We start from the raw sequence: 24,923 nt of genomic DNA, 5'->3' as shown, positions 1-24,923 counted from the left end.
GACCTTACACAAATCACCCGGTTACGGTCACAGGCGGACGCAGAGTGGGGCCAGACCTCTCGCCGAGCTAGATAGCCATGTGATTCATGTCTGAGGGGACGGGTGGCGATTTTGCGGACAGCTGCTGTACAGTGTCGCGGTCAAACGAGGTTTAAATAAGGATGTACTAAATTATGGTTTGGTGGTGGTTATGATGATGATGGCGATGATTATGATGACGATGATGGTGATGACGATGATGATGATGATGATGATGATGTTGATGATGATGATGATGATGTTGATGATGACGCCGCCGCCGCCGCCGCCGCCGCCGACGACGACGACGACGATGATGATGATGATGATGATGATGATGATGGTTTCGACGACGACGACAAAGATGAGGATTATGAATTTGACAAAGACCAATAACATCTACCATGACAATTACGTTGACGACGACTATGATCACGATCATCATTATCGTAATAAACATAACACTTTTCATAGCACAATAGTATTTCATCGTATTCTTCTTTAAATGTAGAATCCTGCTTTCAACAGGACTTTCTTGTGATTTACACGAAGGTTTACGCGGCTTCACAAAGGTTAGACAGACTGTCTCGCCTGTTGGGACCTCACGCAAATCACCCAGTTACGGTCACAGACAGATGTAGAGTTTGGCCAGACCTCTTGCCGAGCTAGAGAACCGTGTGATTCATGTCTGTGGGGAGTACTGCGCACTCCGAGTTTGCGGACTACAGCTACTGTACTATGTCAGAGTACACGGAGGGTGCTGGTCGACTATTCACTTCATCAAAGTTGTCGTCATGACGACAACGCCCACCAGTGGGCGTAGTCGTCGTCATCGTTGTCGTCGTCATCAACTTCGTAATCATCGCCACCGTCGTCGTCGTCGGATATCGTCATACACTTTTGGTTTTTTCCCCCACGTCGTTGTCATAAGCCATCAGCTCCCGTATATTTTTCTGTTAAACTTGTTCTTATTGAATTCGGTACGAAATTGGCATCTTCAAATTCGGTATAAATGACGTCAGAATGTCGATCGGGGTAGAAGCAATGACAGTGTGTGTATCTTTGTTGTGAAGTTCAAAATGTGGAAAAAATGCTGGTTTTGCCAAGTTATTCCCCCGGCTCGTTACTCCCCCGTATCGCTACTCCCCCGGCTCGTTACTCCCCCGTACAAAGAAAATGACTGGATAACCCTGTGATAGTAAGTTAGCATGAAATATTGTTTTTCCGGAGAAATTGTCTGGATAAACGTTTTTCCGGAGAAATTGTCTGGATAAACAAACAAAGAAACAAACAAAACAGCTGGACAGGGGGGGGGGGGGGGGAGGGAACAATATTTCATGCCAACTCACTATCACAGGGTTATCCAGTCCTTTTCTGTGTACGGGGGAGTAACGAGCCGGGGGAGTAACGAGCCGGGGGAGTATCGATACGGGGGAGTAACGAGCTGATCCCCATTAATTGTTTAGTACGAGATTTCGGCTTCTTGTGCGTATAGGACGCAGGGACGCGCACTTTGGGGAGCCCTGCTTCAACTACGTAACCAGGCAATCCACACACTCACGTTATTACCCACTTTATTCCGACTCTCAGTGAAAGTGAGTAAAACGATCGACATTACACAAAATCACTTTGCAAGAAGGTTACATTTTTTGTTTAAGAACAAGCGGAATATTCAGTGACAAAAAGAACAAAAAGTGCCTGAATCTGTAGAAGGGTTGATGCTAACTGTCTTGTGATAGGCATCCTAATTTTGTGATTTGTGTTAATTGTTACTTTATAGAATCTTACCTAGGGAGAAGAAATGTAAAGGGTGATGTGTCTCGTCATAACTACATTATTTCATTTGTGATAACTTGTATACACACAAAAATCAGATTTCAAAACAACAACAAAAAATCGCAACAGAAAATACACAAGCAACATTACTAGGGTGATGTGTCTTGTCATGCATGATCACATTTGTCCTTACTTGTATAAACAACAAAATCAGATTAAAAAAAAAAGATAAATATATTCTCGCAGCAGAACGCTCACTAGCAACAATGTTTCGAGAGGTGTAACAGTGCAACGCCATGATGGACAACGTGTTGGGTTGAAAGAGCAAGGAGGTTATGGAGTTATGTCAGAATCGGGTAATTGCATTTTCTGTGAACAGAGCCTGATTGATACCTCTGCCAAAAATAACACAGGGAAACTCTGGCTTACGTAAAGATGCATTTCTGTTGTTTTTCTGAACTAAAATGTTGTCGCCGGATACACGAAGCAGAGACGCAAAACAACTGCAAAATACAGAACGTTGTAGGAAAAGAAGTAAATTCTACGGCACAATTCGAAAGCTACAGACATTTTAGAAACGTATCACACACACACACGCACGCACGCATGTAGGCACGCCCGCGCTTCCTCATACCCGCACATTCGCACACACAGAGACTCTCTGCATTTGTCCGTCCGTCCGTCCGTATGTCCGTCCGTCCGTCCGTCCGTATGTCATATCCGTCCGTCCGTCCGTCCGTCCGTCCGTCTCTCCGTCCCTCCGTCCCTCCCTCCCTCCCTCCCTCCCTCTCTCTCTCTCTCTCTCCTCTCTCTCTCTCTCTCTCTCTCTCTCTCTCTCTCTCTCTCTCTCTCTCTCTCTCTCTCTCTCTCTCTCTCTCTCTCTCTCTCAACCCGAAGCTTTTGCAATCACGTTAGTTATCCATTTCAATCGGACGGCCTTAGATCCAGGTTAATTGTTTCGCTCGCATGTGACACGCTCTGCTATTTCTCCTTTGCAACCAGAACCTTCAACATCTAACGCGATCAAATCGAACATAAAACGTACAGTTATATTCCTTTTACGTTCACACAGTTGGTAGATCGAGCAGCGCAAAGTTAGCCAACCGAAACTGGAACCATCACATTAACACTCGCTTAGTTGTTTGGGCTGCGGGTGTGGGCTACATACTCTCACACATTTGATTTCCTTTCAAGAATTTTATTGAATGCCTAATGTTGGCATTGCAAGACAGGCAATACATACTTGAATAGCATTGCGTTGACAGATGCCAAGAAAGAATCATAGACGCGCACAAGCACACACACACACACACACACACACACACACACACACACACACACACACACACACACACACACACACACACACACACACACACACACACACACACACACACGCACACACACACACACAAACTCATGTTCACGTCCTTCCTCACAAGCACTGAGGGAGACAGGAAGCACAGGCAATAAGATCAAAGTGAAGTTTCGGGAACAGGTCGGCAATTTAAATCAACGTCAACGTCCAAGACAAATGAAACAAAATCCCTCCCCTCATCCTCCCAATCACCTTTCCCCACCCCATTTCCCCCTCCATTCATTCCCACACCTACCCGTTCTAAACTCGCACACGCACCTGTTGTGCAGGTTTTCTTACCGACACCCACATGCATTGACGCACCTGCGCACCTGTATCCAAAGTTCATCCGGGTAGTCAGGTAACGGCCCGCATACCGCTCGATTCCCACAATACTCACATCCACACACGGAACCCATTCTCACAATTCCCGCATTCTCATATTTGCGCAGTCTCTCGTAATGCTTACCTGAGTCGGTCGGAGGGAATGGATCTGCTTTGACACCTGTTAGCGCCACACACAGCATCATCGCCACCGCCACCACCACCGCCTCTCCCACCAACGACGACATCAGCAGCATTACTCCCATCGTGGCCGGCTACGACGACACAAATTGCTCACAGAAACGCGCCGAATTCCGCCTCCCGCCACACAGGAAGAAATCCCGCTTCTTGGACCAAACGGCCTACCATACTATTTGTGATATTTACGAACAGGAAGTTTGTCTTGCAGATGTGTCCTTTACAAGACAAACTCTTCCCCCTCGCACAAAAGAGGTAAGGAACTCCGATGCATAGGGTGATATAACTGTGTACATTAACAACACATTTTATCTCCAGCGACCTTTTTCTCTCCCAAAAAAATCGCCTACCACACGCATTCACAGAGGAAGAAAAAATCCAATGTTGAAGTCTGATACAACTGGCCTACCGTAGCGAAGTAATAATCACTTTTCGGTCGTGGCGTGACGTTTCCGTAAGAGTAAAGTTTTTTTAACGTAGTGTGGCGTGTTTTTGTAATTGGTGCTAGATTAGAGGTGATTAGGGCCGCTTCTTTTGATGTCGGCTACTGAAGGTGATCCTCACAGCTCAACCGTGGTGTTGCTCTTGGCAACGATCCATGACCGAGTCAGGACGTTAAGTCCAATACTCTCCACCACTTTTTCTCTTGATCACTCTTTCTTCTCTTGCCTCTAAAGGCAACTTTTCCTCCAGCTAAAAATGCTTTCTTGTTGTTGTGTCTTGTTGATTTGATCTTCTTGTCCTTCTTCTTTACTTTTCTTGGCCTTTTATCTTATTTTATTTTATTAATTTCACAGTCCAAGTTCCCCAATCTGGATACAATCCTCGACCATTCGTTCTTCGTTTTTAGCCTTCTCTCCTTACTCTGTTATTCCTGTATTCACAGACCCAAAACTCATATCTGCATAGGATTAACCTTTTTGTTCTTTTCGTCACTAAAAGTATGCCTTCTTTTTCTTTTGTTTCTCTGTTAATCTCCTTTCACACATCAAGTACTACCATGTGCATACAGTCTTTTGACCCAAAAAATCGCACTCGTTATTTTTTGGCACGTGCAGGCCGTGCGTGTTTGAGTGATGAGCAGAAGCGCAAAATGACAGACTCATACACAGGGTTGGCTAACCTGACAAATACATCATCCAGAGTTGCTGTTTTGGTCTACTTTTTACCTGCCTCCTTGGTACCCGCTTTTAGCCTGGTAGGCTTTTACGAGGCATTCTTCACGAGGAGATACTGATAAAGTATGTGGTGAAGGTAGATTGGAGAAGATAGACTGAATAGTTAGCGCGTTTCGTCTTCTTCTTTACTGCAGCTTGTTCGATAACCTGCCTTACACCCGTGTCGGTTTTCAGAGACTGCTTCACAGAGAATGCAAAAAGTTACACACACACAAAAATGCTGAAACTGCTGTTCTATTTTGCAAACTGTAATATTCAGCCAAACTGAATATATTTTCTTGGAGTTCTGAAGCCGGTCTACCTGCGTCCAAGTTTGATCCTAAATGACAGGTTTTACGCAAAACAGCCTTGAAGTATCGTGAAGAACAGTGAGTAAATTTGTTTTCCAATAATAAACCAGGCAGTGTTGACAATCGTGATGCTAAACGTCGGTTGTAGGCGTTTGATCACTCCTCTCTTCTTTTTCCTCAAACAAATAGCTGTCCTTTAGTGGCTATGACACATAAAGAGAACACAGCTGTAGCTATCCCCTGATCCCCTTTTCGTAAATCCTATGGTTCAAGCAAGCGGAAGTCAGCGCTTTGTTCGGGGATCTTTAAAGTCTAGCTTCAAAGACGACGTTCCCAGGCTTTCAGCTTCCCCTAACCATGTTACGCATGTGTTTGCATCACAGATTTGTCGAGGGGGGAAGGAAATCCCTGAGGTGGCTTGAAAAACACCTCGGCGAGAGCGTCGTTCGAGACTCAACAAATCACGAGTTGTCTTCTTTCCCGAGCAGCGACGATTAAGTCACGTGTTCTCAGACACGCCAATCGCGTCGCAATGGGACTGCCGACGAGTACCGAAGAAGAGCTTCGTGTGGGTTCGGGAATGCCGACATTAGCAGAAATCCATAACTCATTCCCTACGTTGTTCCTACTCCAACACCCGGTTTTGATGACTCCATCGTAAAGGGAATATCAGTTCACAGTCCTGCTACACATGGCGCAAAACGGGTTCAACCTTCCACTTCGCATGTGAACTTCCTTCCCGCGGAACTTACTGTGATGGCTGCGACTGAGAGAGAATGTAAAACGTCACATACTCCCCGGGTCTCCGTGACCTATGATTTAAACAGGTGGTGATAATACGGTAAAAGTTGATCCTGCTGAGATAACTGTTGAACTTTCTACCAAACTTAAAATTATTACTGCAATAAAATTCCAAACGACACACAATGTTTGTGTACTATTGGCCTACAGTGAAAACAGGTGGTGGGAGATACATTGAAAGTTTAACCTGACGAAATGACTTCTGAGCTTCCTCCCTACCAAACTTACTCGTTGTTGCAAGAGAATTCAAAACGTCACATACTCTCAGGTCCACGTAGTCTAAGTGATGAAGACCCTTCAAAACTTCTGAATCTTGAAAAGTAGTCCCCTTCTTCCGCTCAGGTCGTATCGGTTGTTGCAAGAAAAATGCAAAACTTCACATACTTTCAGGTCCATGGAGCCTGTGAGAAGACCATTCACAACTTCTGGACTTTGAAAAGTAGTCCTCTTAGTCCACTCACGCCGTGTCGGCGAGCAAGCTGGGCGACTGAGGAGGGCTCCGGATCCCAGAGGGGTATGAAGACAGGTGGCGAAGATACGCTGTAAGTCGATCACTTCTTCTCCGTGACAGCTGTCGCGATGGTTACCACGTGCCCAGCAACCTGCAACATCAAAGGGAGGGAAGCGTAAAAAGATAAGTTCGCTGTAAGGGCAATAATCAAGTGGGGTGGATTACCCCAAATGGCTTCCGTGTTGTGGTGGGTAATAGGCCCCTGGGTTTGTTTATCGCGTGCTGGAAGGCTTGATTGCTAGCATACGAGCGGTTTAGTGCTTACATAAGTGGTTTTGAGGGTAGGTGGCTTGTCTTGATGGGTTCTGTCATGCTTGCTTAGAGGGCAAATTTGTACCTGAGTATATCAGTCATGGAATATGCGTGTTTCGTGCAGTTGTTGTCTGCCGTGTCTTGTTTTACCGTTTCTTGAAAGTACTCGCAACACAGAGAAGCTCGACATTACGCAAAAGCTCGCTGCATCCCACGTATATTAGTAGACGTTGCGTCAATTCTTGCTGTTTATGGTGTTGTTTCTGTTGCCAAAAAAGTATAACCGCTCATATTAAGTTCCGTATAAGAACCTGGGCTTAAACAAATTATGACGCGCTTAATAGTAATCGCAGAAAGAGAGAGAGGATGCGATTGTGTTTTAACTAAACTGAGGTAAAAGTATGTTGGTTGTAATATTTAATGGTAATAGACATGTTATCACTGTGTTTACGTTGAATGTACCGGCAATAGCAAAACATTGTTGTTTTTCAATATAACAAAATGTTGTAATTTGCTGGTTCCGCAGAAGGAAAAAGTCATTTGTGGAGTACAACAAACGGTACCATGGACAAACAAATTCCGGCCGCGCCCCCTCCCCACCCCCACCCTCCCGTACGAAAACAATGAGCAATCTCTGACCTTTCCCAGCAAAACAAAAATCGTCCCGGCGTACCTATACCTCTCAAAGCGGGCCATACCAACATATCGAACAGGGACAAGGAGCAGACTGACACGAAAAAGGCCAGACAAATTCTGACAACTTCAGTCCCAGACGAAACCATAGCGAAAGAGTCAGAAACATGACCCCAAACCCAGAGCACCCGCACCCAATAACCCTCCTGCCGAGATGCAGGAGCAAGCGAATTGGTTATCTAATTACCCCAGAAGTTCCAGTCGTCACCTCCCGCTAGTCTCTCAGACTGGCCATTGGTCAGGACAAGGGGGTGTTAGGTCGGCTGTGTTTTGACCATAGGTATGAGCTCGTGTCTGTAGTCTGACCATCAACGTTAGTGCGTGTACACAAAAGTTGGTGCAACAGTCCGATTGATCTTTCCCTTGGCAATTAAGCAAAGTATTCCAAAGTAAATGACCTCTCTGGTGCTGATCTTTTACTGGTAGAAAACGCTCCATACTACCAGTGCTAATGTCGACACTGTATTGTTAAAAACGAAAGTGTGTTTCATTTGAGTCAATCAATCAATGAATGTATCAACCAGTGAATCGATCAGCCAATTAATAAACCAGCCAATGAATCAATCAGCCAATCGATCAATCAATCGATACACGCTTTAGCGATTGGGTCAATGTTTTTTCAGTCTTTTGGGAAAGCTTGAATGTTTTGATGCAACGGGCATAACACTGGAACATTGTACAAAAGAAAAATGTGCACCTAATATTCAGAGAGAGAGGGAGAGGGAGAAAGAAAGAGAGAGAGAGAGGGGGGGAAGAGAGAGAGTGGGGGGGGAGAGAGACAGAAACAGAGAGAGAGAGAGAGGGATATGGGGAGGGGGGGGGGGAGAGAAAGAGAGAACGTGTTGATGCCAACGGGCATAATATTTGAACATTGTAGAGAAGAAAAATGTGCACCAAATATTCAGAGATAGTGAGAGAGGTAAAGAGAGAGAGAGAGAGAGAGAGAGAGAGAGAGAGAGAGAGAGAGAGAGAGAGAGAGAGAGAGAGAGAGAGATGGGGGGGGGCGGGAGAAAGATATATACAATTTAAGAAAGAAACAAAGAAAATGAAATAAGAAGAATGTGTACGAAGTCACTCGCGGATAAGACCCTTTAACCTAGGTAAGTATGCTGAGTGAGACGAATGGCTCGTACAGCAACTACCCTGCTGTTTTTTTCATCTCTGCTTCTCTGCCTATAAAGAACTCATCCCAGACAAAGACCAGAATATGTGTTAGATAATCCTGTATGCGAACAGTTCGGTACAAGCCGTCCTCTGCAGTATGAGATCAGAAGACTTTGAATGACAACCTATTACCACTCCTTTGGTGCATCACTACTACCACCATCCTTACAGCATCTAACGCCCCTCTTTACTCTAGCAAACGTACCCAGCCAACAACAGACTTTCAAATTATATCCCACACCAGGGACCTATATTAGGTCTATGCCCACACGAAGAAGGCGGGTGATTCTATTCGAAATGTTTGCCAGAATTGTACTTTGCCGTGCAGGGAATTGGAGAACGCATTATCTATCTTGACAATGTCTTTCCGACTCAAAGACCAGAACCCTTTGTTCGTGTGGTGTATCTGAGTGCCAGAGAAGAAGTTCAGAGTGTTAACATGACTTTCATCATTCCTTGGAAAGAAGACACTACCTACCTTTAACACAGAGTCTAATCTACACGACGTTCTCCACCACAATAAAATAAGATGAAAGCATCTGTCGTCTTCAGAGCGGCTTGCAATGCTTTTAACTGGTGTAAGTCAATACCTGTGACAACGCTTATCGCCTCTAACCTACATCAAGAGACAAGAAGCGGCTGTTACCAATAGAAAATCAGACCCATTAAAATCTCCAAGCCCAACAAAACATCAAAGGACGTTAAACGGTTGTGCACACATCGTAGGACACCTGAAGCACATAACGACCATTACATCAGAGGTCAACCACTACTCCACATCGTCATGCAAGTCCCACCCACTCCAACTCCCTCCCCCCTCCCCTCCCAGCCTCCCCACCACTCCAACACACACTCCTCCTTCTCCCTCCATTGTCCAACTGATGGCAGCGTGAACAGTACAAGGCAGTCAACGCAGGTAATACCCGTTCGTTTTGACATAATTATTGTAGGTGTTATGCAATTCGGCTTAAAATTTACTGACAATGGAAGACGAACAGATAGCGTACAACCACTTCATGTCCCAAATAGATACTTATTCTGGGGACATAAATAGAAATTTACATACAAGACGAACAGCGATCTGACACTAGTCCATGTGATGTAACAGACAGTGTATCTTTAAAGTACAAGAAAGGGGGAAAAATTGATTGTCTTCCTGAGAAGAAGCGATGCATCATAGCCCTACACATTATATAAGCAAGGTGTGCACGCCGCAGCAACGTTTCACACTCTGTAAAAAACACGCTGGAAGCATGTCTGTAAAGTTTGCACAACTTTTAGAGGATTTAAGTCAACACCTGTAGCAGCGCTTAACGCTTCCAACATACAGCGAGCAACAAGAATCAGCGAATAAGAACAGAAGACCCATTAAAATGCCCACACCCAACAAAACATCAAAAGACGTTAAACGATTCCGCACACATTGTAAGACACCTGGAGTACCTAACGACCCTTGCATCAGAGGTCAACCACTGCTTCGTTTCGTAATTCCGCATGTCACAGTGCTGTGCAGTACGGCTTCACAACTCAATACAGTGGAACCCCCCTATTAAGACCCCCCCCCCCTACCCAATTTAAGACTCCCTCCATGTCAAGACCTTGTTTTCTCAAACTTGTTGGTTTCAACAAAACTTTATTCAATTTTTATCATGACAAAAACAATACATGTCTTTTAGGATAACTTACTCTAGCATATAATGCTTATTTTAAGTAATTAAAACTTGTTGTTCATAACCTTAGTAAAATTACCCCCGTTTTTAAGAATACCCCCCCCCCCCTATTTTAAACCTGATTTTCTCAGATTGTTGGAGGTCTTAAAATGGGGGTTCTACTGTAATACAAAGAGGCAGATATGGCTTTCCTAGAGGCTGTATCCCAATTCACCCATGTGTTCTCTGTTTGCATGTTTGTCCAGTGTCTTGTCCCCACATAAAGCCTATTAACTCTACCTGTCCCAAGATAGGCCAAATGGTTCTAAGAGGACGTTCAAACTAATTATCATCAATTCACCCACACCAGACTCTTCAATCAAAAACTCTCCAAAGTTTCAAAAACAGAAACCCCGCTATAGCTCTTCCCTTGAGAGGTTACAACTGTGTATGATTGTGTGGTCATTGCGCACAGTTCTGCCAAGCTGAGAAGATATGCACCCATTTGAAACATCAACCCCAAAAAGAGTAGAGACAAGTACATAAATGGCAGCTATTAAGCAAGATAAGTAACAAGTGGCATGCATCAGAAGCCCCATTACACTCATATCCACCAGAGAAAAACATAAGCTCCTGCATCTCCAATCTTCAAATATCGTAAACTATGCTCGAGCACCGAACGACCCTTGCAAGTGTTGGCGTTCTGACAACCACTGCCCATTGCCTGACCATAAAGCAAGTGGATGATGGTTCATCGTGGATGATGGTTCATCGTGGATGATGGTTCATCGTGGATGATGGTTCATCGACATCGTGGATGATGGTTCATCGTGGATGATGGTTCATCGTGGATGATGGTTCATCGACATCGTGGATGATGGTTCATCGTGGATGATGGTTCATCGTGGATGATGGTTCAACGTGGATGATGGTTCATCGTGGATGATGGTTCATCGTGGATGACGGTTCATCGTGGATGATGGTTCATCGTGGATGATGGTTCATCGACATCGTGGATGATGGTTCATCGTGGATGATGGTTCATCGTGGATGATGGTTCATCGTGGATGATGGTTCATCGTGGATGATGGTTCATCGTGGATGATGGTTCATCGTGGATGATGGTTCATCGTGGATGGTGGTTCATCGTGGATGATGGTTCATCGTGGATGATGGTTCATCGTGGATGATGGTTCATCGTGGATGGTTAAAGCTACCGTACTTCCCGTGTACAGAATCACGCTCACCGCCACAGGTCTGTGTCAGCTTTTACATGGAATCACAACATCCATTCACCTGGATGCATAGCAAACTTTTACAAAGTGGCTGCATTCGCACGATGAAGACCCCAAGTTCACAGCGAAAGTCTCAAGTATTGGAAACATAAATACACCCAAGCAGGAAAAAGAGGAACAGAAATTGGGTAGCGCCGTACTGAATAACAGCTCGCTTTCCCCAATGAGAAAGCAGCCACGATTGTGCATGAGGGTAACCTCACTTGACGATTTGATACCAATATTAAAACCAATTCTGTGCAGTGTGGGCCTTTTTTGCTGAATAATTTAGCAGATTAACATAGGTGGATTTTTTTTACAAAATCAGTTCCAAAAAAAACATTCTCACTCTGCTCATTTTGCTTGTTGTCGTAGGTTAGAGTGGACGAATATTTGTATCCCGTGTAAAGGTATCTTTAATAATACGCGTTTCCTCCGACAGTAAGCGATAATCAAGTAATGATCGGAAGAAGAGAGTAAAGTGAAGTTAGTGAAGAAGACTGACCCTTGATGACATGAAATTCCTAGTTCGATCAATGAGTGTTATTCTGAAGAAACAATCGCAGCAATTATACTAATAAATGTCACGTTCTACTGGTTTTTTTTCTTTAAGTTATGAAACTGCATGTATACAATACATATTACAAATTCAATCAAAATTCACAAAGCAAGTATTTAGTTGTTGCACATCATGGTCATCCGTTTTTCGTGTTGTTCATCACTGTGTGCGCATAAGTCTGTGTTTGTCACCTGCCAAGTTGTGTCAATCAACACGTATCTTGTCAGTGATCAAGAATCAATGAAGATGAGAAGTGTGTGCAGCACAACCTACAATTCCGCGTCTGCTAATCCAGATCACTGAATTATCGTTGTAATCTACAACACCGCCTTCTGTTTATTGTCCGAGGTTCGCACTCCTATCACTGGAGCAATGGTCCAGTTTCGTCGCGCTAGAGTATTTCCATAGACAACTACCTTACAATGAGTACTCACATGTGCGTTGCTCCAATGGATATTGACTATTGAGAGTGTATGAAGGCGCCAAGACGCAAATCCATCACTATACGTCAGCATACGCGTTCAAGCTAGACGTCTGTTCCTTGTCAACGTACGGTTGCAACACAGACGCCTAGTTTGTCTCATGTAGATGCAGGATCAAGTGACTTGAACAGAGTCGCTATACATGTGTGCTACTCTCAGGGCAATTCAGAGTGTGCGGGTATCTAAACCCCGATCCATCATTATACGTATACCTCAGCATGCGTGTTAACATTCAAGCATAGCTCTATACCTGCAGTATTCTGCAAAGCTGCAAGTTTGGCCCTAAGCTTTTCAGCATACGTGTGAAAACACGATCTACATGACCATTATCCGTGTTTTCTTTCGTAAAAACAGATGGCGTAGCCGTTCTATGTACACATTTTAGCAACACTTTGAAGAGTTCTTCCCTCTAACTAGAAACGCAGTGAATGTATAGCCCATGAGAAAAACTATACAGGACTACAGGTGCGAACAAACGCTTGCGCAAGTGCAGTCTTTATACTGCGTGTACCTTTGATCGACGGATACAGACACTGTTTGCAGCTTTTATCACGAAGGGTTTATCTGTTTTATATTCTAAGGACATCCTGGAACGCCGAAGAAGAAGAATATTCTAAAGACAAGTGGCCATCGGTTTCCACGACAATCTTGTTAACTGCATGGAATGCTTGGATAGCTTCCGTTCATTTGCTGCCATGCCTACTTGCTTTTGTCAAAGATAATTATTGTTTGCTTTGTTGTTTGTTTCATTAATTACGCATGACGTATGTATTTCAGATTACTTAATCTTTTATGCTTTTATTTTTATTTTATTTAGGGTGGGGGGGGGGCAGGGGTTTGTATGTATTACCATTATTTATTGAAGTCTCAATATCCTTGCGTTAAGCTCCACCCCCCACCCCCCCACCCCTTTTGTTATCTCTACCTTTCGTGTGAAAGTGTTTGAGTATCGATTCCTTGGTATGGTCCATGAGTATATAACACCAGAATCTCAGTTTGTGCGCGTACCTCACATTTCGTGCCCCCTATCCTCGCCAAAGACTGTGCTTAATTGAGCCCGAAGTTGTCTTTTAACCCACAATATTCAATGCCAAACCTTCGTGAAGCCAGCTTCGTGAACTGAAGTACACTTCGCGAAGTCGTCTTAATGAAGGCTTATGTAAGAACTCCTCTGTCCCCATTCTTAAGTCTAAGAGTTTTCGTCAGTTTATCTGTCCATTTAGCCCACGTCTGTTTAGCACCTTGCGTGTGTAATTAAGTTTCTATACGCAAGAGCAACTCAGATTAACGTATACGTAGAGCTGTCTCTTTACGGCAGGATTACGAGCCTTCGTCCGTTTACCCCCTTGCTTAGGGGCTCCGTTCACATATGTAACTTCAGCAGGACCGACGACGCACTGCATGCAGTTTATCCCAGCCCGCTACACGTTGCTTGAAAGGAAAACAGGCCAAGTACTTGTCATAATCCATATCGCGGCATAAATAATAGGCAATGCGTCGTCTGTGCCGCTGAAACAGCGCAGGTATATTCTGCCCATTATCGTCTGTTATGCGCTCGTCTTCAAGGTTTCGTTTCTTTGGGCCGTTGCATGTCTTGTGAATGTTCTACACGTTTGAGCGACTCGGGTCAACGTCGCCGTCTCTTCCGCTCATGTTTACGAGCCTTCGTCTGTTTACTTACTGCCACGGATTTCGTCTTTTATGTACACATCTTTAGTGTTATGTCTAGCTGTTTGGGCCGCTGCATGTCTTATGAAGATTCAAGCGTTTGTGCGAATCGGGTCAACGTCGCCATCTCTTCGTCTGTTTACAACACATAGATAAAAACCTAGTCCATATCTCCGTGGTTTACATCATTGCATGTGCATGATCTGCACCCATGTCTTACTCTACGAGCTTTCGTCAGTGTATCTGTCTGTTTAGCCCAAAGCTATGGGTTTCAATCTGTTAGGCATCTTTGCATGTGTGGCGAAGTTTCTCCACGTTAGAGCGCCACAGTTAATGACCCATCTTTCTGCCAACAATCTCTTTCTCGATTTACTGCGCTTCCTGGCCCATGAAAGATGGATGCAGGGAACAGGGATACGGCGCACGATTGAAGCACTAAATCTGTCAGCTTTGCACGCACACACAACTGACACACAGATCTACAGAGATGTGGACTTCGATTTGTCATAACCCCCTGAAGACGTAATGTGCTTACCTGTGGTGGCTGAAGAATTAAAGAAACATTCTCCCTGAACACTGTTGTTGTTGTTGTTGTTGTTGTTGTTGTTGTTGTTGTTGTTGTTGTTGTTGTTGTTGTTGTGTGCCCACAGTGAGGGTGAGTTACGAGGGACAGACAGACAGACAGACAGACAGGCAGACGGACAGACGGACGGACAGACAGACAGACAGACAGACAGACAGACAGACAGACAGACAGACAGACAGACAGACAAAGACTGAGAAAAAGGCAACCATAGATTCCATGATTAACATTATCAATACCGATCTAAGAAGCATGCATCTGGATTTACTTGAAAATCGAATCAAATGTCTCTCCTTCTTTTTCATTCCCACTCAAAGACTATATCATCAACGTCTGCAGAGTAGGTCTCCGTTTCCTCTCGGGCAGACAGGCCAGTCAAATGACTAGATGAGACTGACACTTTCAATTTCGCTGATGCGAAAACTACAGTAATCCCAAAGCAATTTACAAGGATTCTGAATGTCAAAGCAGCAGCGATCTCGACGATAACCATCGCATGATTTATCCACACGTTCGCAGGATCTCCGCTCCCTTGAGCGTCATTCGGGATCAAGAGTTTTCTCCCCTACCACCGTAATTACTCCCCCTGGTGACTAGGTGGCCTCAAATATGGCGGCGTAATTATGATAAGACTTTCATGAAAGAGTCTGTGTTTAAAGATCAAGTGATGAAACACTTTGAGGGGGTTCCCTGTCTGTGAAAAGTTTACAGGAGTTTGATGCTCTTCTAAAGGGAAAGGTAGCAAACCCACCGTGAACAGTCGGAATATCCGGTTGATTAGTTTTTATTTCAAAAGTTAGGAAAGTTTAATTAATCGTGCCAATATTATAAGATGTTTGGTGGCTTGTTGACAGACCAGCTTTTTTGTTGGTCCAAGGGGACCATTATCGTCTTTTGTTTCATCTTTATCGACCAAGGCCGAAGGCCACGTTTGATAAATATGAGACAAAAGGCGATAATTATGCTCGCCGAGGACCAACAACAAAATGCTGGTCTGACGACAAGCCACCAAACATCGTTTTTGTCATCATTTTGGTTGTGCAACAAAATGCACAATAACCCACAGGGAGACGAATTTTTAGAATCCAACTTCGGGCCACAAAGCATCGCCACAGTAGCTCGAGATAACACGTCAACCTTGTATGTGATGTCAAACGTAGCTTGTTGACGCTTTTCTTCCAGTCTGAAAATGTACAGAGCTGCGATCATACGTGTGAGTTCAGTAAGTGTTGAGCATATTTCTTTTCTTTTTAAGTGTTTATGACTTTTCGTTGTGGATTTTGCGATTACAGAGATAAGTTCCAAATTGACCATGAGTCGCCGCGGTAATTATCAACATTGATTGGGTCTTTGAGAGTGAATGCTTACAATCGTTGTCCTCGGAAACACAAATCCAAAGCCGCGATGGTTCCACACATCAAACAATCAGCCTGATTGGCTTTTACTTTGACAATCCACGTTTCACCTGAAAGCTCAAACCCATTCACCACCTCGATTTATTGCATGAGGAACATGGGATTTATTTCCCAGGTGTTTGTGAATGAAAACTCGTGAAAATGATGACAATTGTTTTTGTTCACGTCAGCACTCTTTCATATCATTGACAACAAGCAAAGCTGGCAGAAAATAACGGTTTTCCTACGACCAGTGGTTTTTTTCTCCCTCTCAGAAGCTATGATGGACGCGTAGTGTATAATGCTCAGGTAAAACCATCTCCAAGTCCAATACCAAAGTATTGGTCCCTCATTATGCTAAGATGTACTCAGGACCAGTGCATTACCCGATGAAGATGAGTCGGGAAAAGGTTGACTGATGTTGACTTGATCTAAAGAGCTACTTTCCACCGGGGAAGCTATTTGCTTGATCTGCATTGTACAGCTTCAGGGGCATAAACACTATAATGTACTCGCGTAAGGTTACTGCTGTTGCTTTTGCCGTTGCTGCTACTGCTGCTGCTGCTGCTGCCGCCGCTGCTGCCGCTGATAATAATGATGATGATGATGATGATGATGATGATGATGATGGTGATGATGATGATGATGATGATGATGAATGTGACGAGGAGGAGAAGCAAGTACTCTCTGTTTTAAACACAGTGTGACATTGTGCACAGTCCTACTGGCAAAAGAAGCCCACATGGGGTGTATCATGCATCTCTCAAAGAGTAATCGTCATTTTCCTTGCAGATATATATATATATCTTTTTTTATTTACGAGGATTTATATCGCGCACGTATCTCACCACACAAGGCGACTCAAGGCGCATGTTACCTATTAACAAAGATATAGACGTCACATGACCATTGCTGAGCGGATCTCAGCACGCCACCGTTGCGTAACGGTCGATCATCCTCACGGCTCATTAAATTTGTCCTTTGCAATTTTAATCCCTGTCCCATGCAGTTACACAAGTGCTGTATCTCTCCCCACCCAACACACACACCCCCCCCCCCTCTCTCTCTCTCTCTCTCTCTCTCTCTCTCTCTCTCTCTCTCTCTCTCTCTCTCTCTCTCTCTCTCTCTCTCTCTCTCTCTTTCTGCCTTCCATGCGAGCTCTGCCGGGTGTGACAAAAGGTAACACTGTATGAGAAGTGCACATCCTTTCGAAATGATGTTAGTATATAACCTTACATTACTTTAACCTTATTGCATGTTATCGAATGACACCGTGTCACCCCTTAGGCCTAAAAAAAATAATAGGTGTGGTTACGGTAACCCGACCTACCCTATTTTTAGGGGCCGACCCTATAACTTTTTATTACATTTGTCAAAAAAAAAACCACAAAAAACAAGAAAACGAGTGCAGAAAACGCAATGAAAGCGAAAGCACTCGAGTCGCACACTTATTTCCCTGTCAAGTAGGTTTAATTTGTACACATTAGAAAAAAACCTACCCTATTTTTTTTGGGCTATGTTACCTTAACCACACCTATTTTTTTGTTTGGCCTTATCGTATATGTCTCTTACACAACGATGCACATCCTGTCTCCCTTTTCACCTTTCCAACCCTGAAACCCCCTCCCCCCCCCTCCCCCCCCCCCCCCCCGCCCACACTCCACATCACCACTGGCTCTTTCAGTCTGTTCTTACCTTTCGAAGTAATTAAATCACACTTTATTAATTTAACCTTATCGCATTTTATCTGTTCGTGTCGTGGCTTCCTTTGTCATATCCCTCTCTTCCACGCCTGTGTATATCCTGTCTCCCCGCACCCCCTTCCTTCCCCGTGGCCCAACCTCCCCAACACCACCACGACTCGCGACCGTCTCTTTCACTCTGTCCTTACTCTGCTCTCCGAAACGATGTTAACTTTAATCTTGTCGTAATTTGTATCTGATCGCACCATGTCTTCCCTTATCTTTACCTCTCCATTCCGCCCGCCCCTCCCCCCCCCCCCCCCGCACGGCCGGAACCCCCACCACCGCCATCACACGCCATGCATCTCCGCCTTCTTTCTCAGTCTATCCTTACCTATACCCTCCAACACGATGTTAACGAGGCATAGCCGATGAGGGCGATGGGTGTTGCTGTTTGTTTGCAATATCCTGGCAATCCTCTCTCACCCAGAACAGCCACAACACAATGGCGAGTTGATCGCAAAAACAGTTACAACGAAACCTCCATTTGATTAAGACCTTGACAAATCTCAGAAAACGTACAGAGGTTTTAGTCTGTCATTAATATTGGGCTAAGTCGACTTTGCAAAGTCTAGTCTACTTCACGAAGCTTTGGCACTGAGGTTTTGGTAAAATAGACTTTGTGAAGTCGACTTCAGGCTCAATAAGAACGGCCTTTAGAGCAGAACATCTGAAACATCAAGGTCTTGAAAGGGAGGGGGGGGTCTTACATTGGGGGTCTTAAAAGGGGGGTTCCACTGTACCTACATCGGACCAAAGAACTTCCAGACCTTCTTCACCTGATGCGTAAGGGAAGCTCTTTGTATCAGACCATCACCGCTGAAAGAACGGCAGGAGGGAAATGCATGTTCAAGGCCATTCAAGGACACGGCCCTTTAAGGAAGCAAGTGTCCAGTTCTCAGTATGACGAAAGTTAAGAGTATTATATCGTAAAGGCCAATGTGTGATTCCGCCCTAACATTAATTACATAGCTGTTTCATCATTGACGCAGCTGAACAGTGACTGTCAACTTCATCCGCTGTACTAAAGTTACTGGCATTCTCACTTCCAAGTGCACGGAGCCCCTAGGGAATTCAATCATGTCTCGGGCATCTATCCATTTGAAATTGTACCAGGTTCCCTTGTCCTTCTTACAAGGAGTTGGACATTGTTTTTATTTGTTGCGAATTGATTTGTATCGTTGTCCAGGCGGGACAGGGTAAGATTCGTTCAGCCCCCGCGCGGGAACTCATAATGTTAAAAGCCTACACGGAAGTCTGAACAAATGAAAGAATTCTTTCTAACTTGGGTAGTTGAAGTCGGGACATTGTATTTGATTGCATAAGAGAATTGTGAAACATTATGTTTGTTTCCATGTTGGTATATAAGCCTACATAAATGCCGATGCTGCAATCGTCTGCATTGCATACACGTGCACTAGTGCAGTCGCCTAGTCGCAATTGATTTTCTGGTTACCACTGTTGTTTCACTTCTAACATTTTCCAATTGATACATCGTTTTTGCTTGAGGAATCGATATACTGTGCAATAAATGAACGAAAAGCCACTTAGTCTTGATATTTCCATCGGAGGATTGAATAACAATCCACTACCCCGGTTTTTCCGGCTTTCATTGCCTTTGTTTTTTCTTTGCTACGACAATGCGATCATGATTTATTGAATCAGAGAAAAAAACAGACGTCAGAATAAAATAAGAAATCAGTCACTTGTAATTGATCGTTTCTTCAAAGAGGCTGCTATCAAAACCCCGCAGAAGCCGCATAAAAAGGTGCGAGAAGATCCCTCTCTCTTGGTGTTCAATTCCCGACAAGATCGAACACGATCCCCTTCTGTCTAGACAGCCTAATGTACATCACGAACAAGGCGAACGATCGGTACTGACGAGTACATCAAATGTACGGCGACTGTCTTTTGCTGACATTAAGCCATTCGATCCTCGTCTGGAAGCTGAGTGGATGGCCACTAAATGCAAAGAAGAACGGCTGTACTGAGCGATGTTCGATTCCCAGCCGTTTAGCACTGGGGAAAGAGGTCCACCAAATGTCAAGAAGGATGTTGTACGGAGCGCTCGATGGATGGTCGCTTGGTACTATAAGAACAGGTCCTGGACATGCTCAATTACAAAAATATATATTTTTAAAAGAGCACAAAACGCAAAGAAGAACGGCTGTACTGAGCGATGTTCGATTCCCAGCCGTTTAGCACTGGGGAAATAGGTCCACCAAATGTCAAGAAGCTAGGATGTTGTACGGAGCGTTCGATGGATGGTCGCTTGGTACTTAAAACAGGTCCAGAACATGCTCAATTACTAATTTTTAAAAAATTAGTAAAAACATTACTAAACGCACAGAAGACTGGCGATTAATTCCTGACTATTCAAAACTGTTGTCTACTAAATGCAAAACACATAATTATAGCGTTCCATTCTCAGCCCTTGGTACCAAGAAGTGGTCCACAAAATACGACAGATATGATTGCCTTTCATTCCCAGATTTCGATACCAAGAAGTGGTCCACTAATTGCAAAAACATATTACGTTCCATTCTCAGCCCTCAGTACCAAAGTGGTCCATTAAATGCAAAAAACATATATCTATAGCTGCATTTGTCAGCCTTCGATACCAAAGTGGTCTTTCTTTCTTTATTTGGTGTTTAACGTCGTTATCAACCGTTCACGGTTATATCGCGACGGACCAAAGTGGTCCATTAAATGCAAAAACATATATCTATAGCGTTCCATTTTCAGCCTTCGATACCAAAGTGGTCCACTAAATTCAAAAACATATATAGCGTTCCATTCTCAGCCTTCGATACCAAAAAGTGGTCCACTAAATGCAAAAGGGAAAGGCGCGAAAGACTTCTCCTTACATTCACATCTCTTGCCTTTTTGAAGGATCAGACGATTCTCACAACGTTTGCCACTGTAGAACCAGAACACACACACATCTGACAATGTAAGTAAACGAACACGAGAAGAGAGTCAATGAACAGGACTGGGACCAAAAGGTGCTTTTGCCCTACCATCTTGATTGAACCGAGTTTTTCAGCGGACAAAGACAAAGACACGGCAACAGAGGTAAACTGAGGGTAAAAAGCCGATCAATTCAGCGAAATCGGTTTCAATGTGGACCGACTACAGCAAACACCAAGTACAAGCAAGCAGACATCATCCGACGCCACTTTGATAAGAGCGTTTTACATTCTGGGTTTCAGAGAACTATGTTTTTTTTTGTATGTGCCGATCACATCACACAAAAGGTCGCCTTGATTCTGTTGGGGCGTCGATGACATCTGTGAGCGTCTGGCCGACTCAGTTCGATCCGAAAACGACATGCAAAAAAAAGGCTCACTGATTGAAGTTCTACGCAACAGCGCAAAGAGAAATAAAGCACAGGAGCAAGCATGGGAGCTGGTATAACTTATCTCGTCTGATGGAGAAAAAAAAACACGTTAGAATGACGATCAGTCCTAAGTGAATACATGACCTGTCCGCGTTAAAAGAGTACGAGTGCGTGATCACGAGTGAAAAAATACGACAAGATGATTGTCGGAATAGTCGAAAGTAAGTCATTGTTGATGTTAGTGTCGACAGTAAGTCACTGTTGATGTTAGTGTCGACAGTAAGTCACTGTTGATGTTAGTGTCGGCAGAAGAAATACGTATACATTTGTATGGCATAGAGATGGAAATAAAAATAAAATGTATTTGCCGCAGAAACTCGCTGCTTATTGACAATTACGCTGGAAAAATCTAGAAAGTTTTTACATTAAATACGGAAAAAACTGACAGTTTGATGTTTCTGGCATAAGACAAATATAAATTCAGGATCAAGATTATACTTTCTATCGGTTTGTGGTTTTTCATTTTTGGACAAACACCATCTGTTCTCTGTTCCTCCAATCTCACTCCTACCCAACCCTTTGCTTATGCACACCAGAAACTACGTTCACGTCTGTTTGGTTCTTGGACACTCTGGAGACGGGGGTGACAGTGGTGGTGGCTACGAAGATATAACGAACATTCAGCTTGTTGTCCTTGATGGCGATGGTAAAGACGACGATGATGATGCGATGGGATGGTGGTAGTGATGGTGGTGATGATTATGATTATGATGGCGACTCAGAAGCTATGTTTGCCTTTCAGACTCTGTAGATGAAACAAAACATCCGAGAAAACAAAGTGAAGTAAGCGCTCTAAGTGTATTTGACAGTGTATTATTTTGACAAGTGCACTTCAGAGAATTACAAGCATTGAAATGAACACTGAAGTGACTTTCACCCTTTTGACAATTGGACTTTGCGCATTCCATATCGCAGCACTAACACATAGTTAGTATAATGCCGCAAGAAACTTTAATCCTCTAAAAATGACATCAAACAGTATGATATTGTTACCTCTTCGCTGCAGCCCCCCCCCCCCTCACTTCCCCCATCCCCCTGTACAGACCTACACACATCACAACAACTAAACCTGAACAGAAGACACGGTGTCCCCTCACTCTACGTCCCACCATGTCTGTTGGTCCATTATTGATACACTCCGCCGATCCTGCCTCCCAGAGCGACACGCAACCTTGGGCCATTCAATTTTGATTGGACAATGGCAGAGGTAGAGAGAGAGAGAGTTCCAGGGCACTATTTCATCAACAATCAACGGTGTAATTGGGACACCGCACCGCATGAGTGGTTTGTGAGCAAATTAGCTGAAAGCACTATGCATGGGGCCACACGAACTAGTGCAGCGAACTAAGCTTTGCATGCGTGTGGCTGCTTATGTCAGTGTGGAGCTTTTGATGAAACTGTGGGACTGGATGCTTTTTTAAATTTGCTTCAAATAGATTTACGAGGATGGGGTTTGTAATTTAGCTAATTGACAGGGGAGACAATTGGCTGTTGCACGTAATAAAAAAAAACCACTGTGATGGAAGTATGACAACCGTGTTTATACAGTGATAGACAACTAGACAATGTCGCAAACAAACACACAGCCCAAAATAACATTTTCTTCAATAAATATAAAAGACAATAAAAACAGCAAGGCGCACACACGACTGAGTAGCAGTTGCACAAAACGAATGAGACAAAGCCTTATTGCGCTACAGACTGCACGGGTTTGAAAGACTCGGATCGTGATAGACTGCACACGCATGACGTTTCTAACTAGCTTAAATCACCAATGGACAAAGCAACATTCTTTACATAAGCGATTTACTCTGTTCAAACCGCGTTACGCAATAATAAGACCAACGGGGTTAAAAGATACCAGTAGTTGAATAAAAAAAAATTATCGGTAGAGCAGATCATATAGAGCTTGAATTCAGACTTCCTCGCGGGACCTGTATATTGTTGTAGCTTAGTTTTTCGTTTCTGAAACACGCCAGAGACTGCACATGCAACAGCAAACGAGTGAAAAAGGATTTGTAATTAGTAAATAATTAGTAAATAGAGGGGGAAGATCAAACCAATAATGTCCGCTCGCACACACAAAGCAATGTTGATAGTAAACATGATTAGCTTTTCCCAGGATAACAAAGATCTAACTTGAAGGTATCGCCCTTCCCGTGTAAACAAGCTGGTAAACCATCACAAACATGTTGAGGATTTTACACGGAATAAAACCTGGCATTAATCGGGCAAAGTCGACTTCGCGTTTCTACTTCACGAAGCTGGCTGCAAAAAGATTTGGTATTGAATTTTTCGTAAAATCACTTCGTGCAGTCTTCGCGAAGTCAACTTTGAGTTCAATTGAGAACACGCTTTATATAGATGTCCCACGACTTGTGCACTAAGCAATATTCTGGCTACTGCCTGTGCATAGTTATATTTCTTCAAGGATTATTTTCTTGAATGACACCTATGTCAATTTGCGAAATTAATTAAATACAAAAGTATCGTCCTACACACAAAACCAGCCAGAGTTCAGGTTTGTAGTGTGTGTCTCATTGTAAGGATGCTCTTTATAAGCTTTTGCATGAAATCGTGTCCTACTTGTTAGTTAATTATTGTTTCGTCATTACTTTTTAAATAAAATCATGTTTAAACCAAAAGATGTTGTTTGATGTAAAAGCATTGACATTTCTGTTATTGGTGGTTTTCGCCATGGTTTACAAGGGAAAGAGTCTATACCTTTAAATGCACACAAGAAACAGAAGTGCTAAAAAGACCTTACTGTTGCTGCAACCCGATGAGCTGTCGGGAGAATGGCTGCTTAGGTAAACGTAACCACATTTCAAAGCTTGGTCAAAGGGCTTGGGGGATTGCTATTGTACGGAAGTCAGTTTTTGACAGTTCTGAGCGTAACAGAAAACGCCGCAATCCTATACTTTTGGTAAGGCACTGACAAACAAAAACAAAAAAAGCTGAGGAACTGAAATTAGATAACATCGGAACAAAGTAAGGTTTTACGACTGAAAATGCCTCCCAAACCTTTCATTTGACGGAGTGGTTCTAACAGAAATTGATCGAGAGCTTGAGTGTTGTTTTTTTAAACCAAAACACTGTAAACGTTTGATCCAAACACTGTATATTATGCTCTTGATAACTCTACTTTTAGAGATAATTGTTTTGACAATGTAAATCCCAAATTAGTAAGCTAGTGTAACAATCTAACTATCAATACCCTAAATGCAATCTTCATTGGTGAAGTGCACTCGGCTTAACTCGTCCTACCTTTTAGCCATTCCTTTATAATGTATCTCTCTGTCCCGAGTACTCCTCTTACATCTTATTCAATAATTTAAGGCCATAAGTCGAGAAGCGAATTCAAGCCCCTTTCGATCCATTAATTATCAAAATGTGTTCTTTGTTTTGATGTCAGTTTACGGGCGTGTTAATGGCATTGAACCTTTCACGCTGCATCAATAATAAATACCTTTTATCCGGCAACACACCTGTATCTGCGCTTATCTGTCGAAATCCCCTTTGATGTCGCAGGCCTTGTAAGTGCTTCCCCAAAAAGTGTTCTATTGGGAAACTCATCGATATCGTTTTATGTTTGTGCCCACATAACAGT

General features: G+C 43.6%; 1 protein-coding gene across 1 annotated transcript in view; it reads right to left on the bottom strand.

Annotated features, from left to right (window-relative positions):
• Positions 1-24,923, bottom strand: part of LOC138976683 (hemicentin-1-like) — a 125,160-nt gene that overhangs the window by 82,439 nt on the left and 17,798 nt on the right. Inside the window, exon 2 of the mRNA XM_070349562.1 lies at positions 3,621-6,544. Within this exon, the coding sequence (XP_070205663.1) occupies positions 3,621-3,741 (121 nt within the window). The 5' untranslated portion in view covers positions 3,742-6,544. The remainder of the gene's footprint in view (positions 1-3,620; positions 6,545-24,923) is intronic.

The sequence above is a fragment of the Littorina saxatilis genome, linkage group LG1 (genome assembly GCF_037325665.1).
Source record: "Littorina saxatilis isolate snail1 linkage group LG1, US_GU_Lsax_2.0, whole genome shotgun sequence".
In the NCBI taxonomy this organism is placed as follows: domain Eukaryota; kingdom Metazoa; phylum Mollusca; class Gastropoda; order Littorinimorpha; family Littorinidae; genus Littorina; species Littorina saxatilis.
The sequence above is the reverse complement of the archived record's forward strand: the minus strand, read 5'-3'. Positions and strand labels throughout refer to the sequence as shown.